The sequence below is a fragment of the Solanum tuberosum genome, unplaced genomic scaffold (genome assembly GCF_000226075.1).
Source record: "Solanum tuberosum cultivar DM 1-3 516 R44 unplaced genomic scaffold, SolTub_3.0 scf00157, whole genome shotgun sequence".
Lineage (NCBI taxonomy): Eukaryota > Viridiplantae > Streptophyta > Magnoliopsida > Solanales > Solanaceae > Solanum > Solanum tuberosum.
Genome location: NW_006239084.1, coordinates 371,597 through 377,433, shown reverse-complemented (window position 1 = coordinate 377,433; position 5,837 = coordinate 371,597). Strand labels below are relative to the sequence as shown.

Genomic DNA, 5,837 nt, shown 5'->3' with positions numbered 1-5,837 from the left:
GAACTACTTGATATTGATGTTGACTTACTTGATTCGTGTGATTATTGTTTGTGACTAGTAAACTATGGATATTGGGCCTTGTGAGCTGTGTTTAATAGAATTGCTAGGTTGGGTGGATTTATGTGCAGGTTGTAGTTTGATGAGGTTCGGTTAAAGTGTAAGGAGTATTCGATTTCTAGCTAGATGTCTTGTTTATTAGGTTGCGTGCTGAGTGTCGTGTTCTTGGTACTCACCCATTGCTTCTACACTTGTGTATGTTCCGAGTTCGGACCTGTGTGATCTTCTTCTACTTCTCTTGACATTCGAGGCTCGTTGAAGGACTTGAGAGGTAGCTACTTGTCATCTTGACGAACCCTGTTTTCCTTTTATCATGCTTTGTTCTACTTGAAAAGCAAGACATTTAAGACTTGTATTTATCTTTCGAATTTTGTATTTTCATTAGTGACTTGTACATGTGACAACTAGATTTTGGGGGTTTTAATAGAATGAATACATTTTCCTCCTTTGTCTTGTTCTTGCTTTACTGTATTCCGCATTTCTTTCATTTTTGTTGGATTGATGCTGACTTGTCTTGATGGGAATAAACAAGTGTCATCACGTCCATTTTTGGATCGTGACAATTAGAATAAATCTTGAATAAAATCGAACACTAAGTATCAAAATCTGATACACAAAATAGAAAAATAGATTTTGAATCTACACGTTTGAATTTCTAAAAACTAAATTTGAAGAACAATAATGTTTCAACACTCTCTTTTGGTAAAATTAGAAGTTGTAAGATTTTTAAGAAAGTAAAAAGAAGTTATACAATTAGCAAAATAAGTGCAAGGAATTCAAAAAATAAGTTTGGAAATAACAAGACATAGTTAAGTTAAAATATGTCGCTCGCATTTTCATTCATAATTTAAGTATCTCACTATAATATGCAACACTTTTTTATTTTTCCTCGCACGCTATTTTCACGGACAAAGTGGCCAAAACTTTGAACCAACGAGAAGTCACTGTCACCCCCAATTTGTTATCCAAGTTACCACACATGGTTGATCAGATTTCTCATTCTGATTTGACTCCATGAAACAAGATTTAACAGAAAGAGACGCGAGGAAGAGCAGAGTAATGTGATATAGGAGGTGAGCAAAAGTATAACTGTGTTTATTTGAGCTCACATGGAGGCAAGATCCTAAATTTATGAAGAAAACCCATATTTTACCCTTTAATTTGCTTCAAACCATCGATCGATTCATTGACCCGAATTTGACGGGCTGGAGATGGCACCGCAACAGCAGCAGGTGGAGGAAGATGAACATGTGTACACACTGGATGAAGCTCTTACAGCTCTGGGTTTTGGCAAATTCCAGTATTTGGTGTTGGGTTATGCGGGTCTTGGATCAATGGTGGATGCTGTTGAAGTTATGATTCTTTCTTTTATTGGACCAGCTGTTAAGTCTCAATGGGGGCTTTCTTCTACACAAGAAACTCTTATTACTACTGTTGTGTTTGCTGGCATGCTTATTGGAGCTTACTTTTGGGGCATTCTTGCTGACAACTATGGAAGAAGGCAAGCCTATTTTCCCTTTTTAGTAATTACTGAAAAAGTTTATGTTGGTGTTTCTCTTTTTCAAATTGGGTGAGTAGTGAATAATCATATTTGAGTCTGTAGATTGCTTAATTGTTGTTTGGTTTAAGTTGTCATGGATGATTATACACTTTCATTTTCCATCACCAGGAAAAGTCTTCTGATTGTGGCAATAGTGACAACCGTATCTGCATTTCTGAGTTCCTTTTCTCCAAACTATATATCACTGCTCATTCTTCGTATGCTGGTTGGAACTGGTCTGGGTGGTGGGCCTGTATATGGATCTTGGTTTCTAGAATTCGTGCCTTCTCGAAATAGGGGCATGTGGATGGTTATCTATTCAACCTTTTGGACAATTGGAACAATACTTGAGGCTTTATTGGCTATGGTACATCCTTTGCTTGTGTATTTACCTTACAAAAAAAAAGTGGAAACTGGTACATCCTTTAGCTGTTCTTATGTACTGCCTATCTATTGTGAAGTCGTTCTCCTCTTATCGGGATTTTAACAAGATATGATTTGTGAATAAAATAAGAATTAGAAGACACTGTAACTTGTGTTTTTCTATATCTAATTCTTGTTTATTACATGCTACTATGTTGGACTATATACACATAGATATTTACATACATAGGAGTCCATTTGGCTGCTTGATAATTGTGTTCTACAAGGATTGTATATGTAACAATCCTTCCAGCTCTCATACACATACAGGTTAATTGTTAGGTTTAGACTAGAGAATTGCTAATTAACTTGGTTGTCTTACATCCCCTCTCAAGCTGGTGGTGGGATGAGCAGCAACACCCAGCTTGACTCGAAGTAGCTGACACTGATGTTTGGGCAGTGGTTTGGTAAAAAAATCTTGGCAATGTGCTGATGCAACGGAGCAAACTTGGTCACAATAGCTCCCCAGATAACTTTCTCGCGGATAAAATGATAATCAAGCTCGACATGCTCCATACGAGTGTGCAACACTGGATTAGCTGATACATGCAAGGCACTAATGTTGTCTGTGAACAACATGGAAGGTTGAGGCAGGGAAATGCCAATGTCTCACAATAAGTAACTGATCCAAGTTAGGTCGGCAGCTAAAGAGACCAACGAGCGATATTCAGCTTTGGCTCTTGACTTGGCGACAGTGTGTTGCTTCTTTGATGACCAGAGAAAACACAAATGCCAGTAGTAGAGTGCCTAGTGATGGGACAACCAGCCCAATCTGCATCAGAGAAGCCGACCAAGTTAAGAGAGGATTGAGCAAAAATGTGCAGGCTTAGGTGTGAAGTTCCAACAATGTAGTGAAGTACACGTTTGATCCCAGCCCAACGAACCTCAGTAAGATGCTGCGCGAATGGCAAAACAAGTTCACTGCATGGGAGATTCTGGTCCAGTTAATGTGAGGTACTGAAGTGCACCAACAACGCTGTGATAGTCGTAGGGATCAACTGGGAGTACCACCCAAGCCATGAAGCTGATGCTTTTTAAAGGAGTGGGATGAGCCCGAGAAGCTACCATGCGTTGAAGTATGGAAGTAGCATACTTTTGCTGACTAAGAAAAAGGCCATCCTTGTCATGATGAAGTGAACTGCAGGCCAAGGGAAAAAAAATCAAGGGGCCCGAAGTCTTTCATTGCTAAATGTGATTATAGCTTGCAAATAAGAGCAGACAACATGAAGGAGTTACTGCCATAAAAAATAATGTCATTCCTGTAGAGGAGGAGCAAGATTTTACCTTCAAACGAATGAAGAACAAATTGTGAAAATATGCTTTGCTGCAAAAGAAGACGAAATATAATAGATACGAGCTGAACTTGTGCTCAGATGAGCTTCAATTAGGATGGAATAGCAAGTCTTAGGATCCATCTTGTTACTTTCCGCTATATATACATACAGACTTCCACAATGACTAAAAACCTATCATCTGTATGTGGCAGATTCCTTCACGTATAGACAATGTTTTTAGATTAAGAAATGTCTCAGTAACGACTCTCAAATGCATGTAGGAAAACGTTTATACGTGAATAAGATCCAATTTGTGCATAATAAAGTGAATATTACACTTTTCCAAAGTATAAAGTGGAAAGAATAACTATCTCTCTTTTAATAAGTGAAATAGGAATAGGATGATCGTGTAACTCATCTAATACTCTGCGGAAGTCAATGGAAGCTAAACAGAGTATAACAGAGGAAAAAGGAACAATGTCGAGTCACAAAAAGTCTGCTTTCTGTCCACTGTTAATTTTCATCTTCTTTTAAATATGAATAATTGACACTAAGCTTTTGTGGTGCCTCATTGACACTTTACCACTAATATCCATGGGTCAAGTAAGATTTAAGAGATTTTGGAACCAAGGTATAAGCATCTTCTGAATGGAAATCTTTACTTGCAAAGACGGTCCATATAAAACAATAACTTGTCCATATCTGTTTGCATTCTTTTGAAGGGTTTGCTTAAACAAATGAGAACACACACACATTTGTATATACAAGGTATATGCATTTCACTTCTTTCATCTTTGATTTATTTGAATTATTTTCTAATAACAGTTCTAGTTCTACTTTTATCTGTATTTCCAGTTCTTCTCTAAAAACTTCTAGTTAAATTGTTCAGTTGTCTCAATAGGACTAACACATATTTATCACCAATGAAGCGCGGTTATTGGCTTCATCGTCTAGACCCCTCCAAAAAAAAAAGACAGGTCTCAAATCCCAAACAGAACTTAATTCAAAGAAACAACAAGGGGGGTTGAGAAAAGTTTCACCCAGAAAACTTAGAACAATTCTCCTAAATTGGTCTGACTGCCCTAGAATTCGAGGAGCTGAGCCAGAACATAGACGACTGTAAGTGCATAGAAGGTGATGAACCAGATAAGCTGTGCTTGGTCACTTGCTCCCACACATTTTGTGGTTCTGTAGTCTTCAGTAGAGAATGATTAGGTTATAACTAAGAATTGTCTTACTTGATTATTATCACTTCATCGGATATCATTTTCTGTAGTTTTTTATCGTTGACAGTTTGTAGCGCTCCCAAACAGTTAGTAATTAATGAGAAAAATGAAAACAAAGAAGAGTCTGTATCTTACCATATTTGTAAATATTGGAAAAACTTATTGCAACTTGCTTGGTATTTCTTGCAGATTATCATGCCAAGACTAGGTTGGAGGTGGTTATTGGCTTTATCGTCTATACCATCATTTGCAGCACTTCTCTTGTACATTTTTACAGTAGAGTCTCCTAGATATCTATGTGCCGAAGGCAGAATAAGTGATGCACATGATATTTTGAGGAAAATAGCTGTTGTCAATCAGACAAAACTCCCCCCTGGGATGCTTGTTTCTGATCAAGTGACACAGCTGGATGAGGAAGAGGAATTGCTTAGGCCGAGAGCAAACAAAATCTTCAATTTTAAGACAGGATTGTCTTCATCCCTGATGCTTTTATCCCCACAATTACTACGAATTACCCTCCTCATGTGGGTGGTTTATTTTGGAAATTCATTTGCCTATTATGGCATTATATTGCTGACATCACAGTTCAGCGCTGGGGAAAGTCAATGCTTCTCAGTTGCTTTGCATGTGAAAAATGATACAAGCCTCTATACAGACGCGTTCATCACTAGCCTTGCTGGTACTTCTACTTTCATTTTCTTGTGTCAAATTGCGATTCTATTATTTCATCTCAGCTCCCATTTGACTTGATTACAATTTGTAAATCTAAGTTATTCTTTGTCTTTCAGAGCTTCCTGGGCTTCTTATTTCAGCTGTAGTGGTGGAGAAAGTTGGTCGGAAATATTCAATGGCCCTGATGTATATCATGGGGTCCCTTTTCCTTTTTCCACTTGTTGTACCTCAGAATGAGGCATTAACAACAGCATTGCTATTTGGAGCTCGTATCTGGTTCATAGGGACCTTCACCCTTGCTGGTGTTTATTGTCCAGAGGTGAGTATCACTCTTTACCTTCTTGAAGCACTTCTTTCTTCTCTCTTTCTTAGCTTCATCGTTCTGACTTGTTCAATGTCTTGACATGTCAACTTATTTTGGTCCCTACCAGTCTAAACTTGATAGATAGATATTCCTTGTCTTTCATGTATTCAATTGAACAGAGAATTTTGAACTCCTACCTTTCACATATTAAAAGTTGACTTTGTAAGAGTTCTTTCTCCACTGGAACTGTGTTTTATTTGGTTGAAGTGGCAAACAACATTTATGTTCATTATTGGGCATCTTAAACTGTTGACTGCATGAATCTTTATGCCTCCCCCCCC

At 37.8% G+C, this 5,837-nt stretch overlaps 1 protein-coding gene across 1 annotated transcript in view; it reads left to right on the top strand.

Annotated features, from left to right (window-relative positions):
• The first annotated feature begins 931 nt into the window (after nt 1-931).
• The window catches only part of LOC102578453 (organic cation/carnitine transporter 7-like), a 6,675-nt gene continuing 1,769 nt past the window's right edge, over nt 932-5,837 (top strand). The window contains exons 1-4 of the mRNA XM_006353679.2: nt 932-1,558; nt 1,727-1,964; nt 4,710-5,199; nt 5,309-5,511. Coding sequence (XP_006353741.1) covers nt 1,269-1,558; nt 1,727-1,964; nt 4,710-5,199; nt 5,309-5,511 — 1,221 coding nt within the window. The 5' untranslated portion in view covers nt 932-1,268. The remainder of the gene's footprint in view (nt 1,559-1,726; nt 1,965-4,709; nt 5,200-5,308; nt 5,512-5,837) is intronic.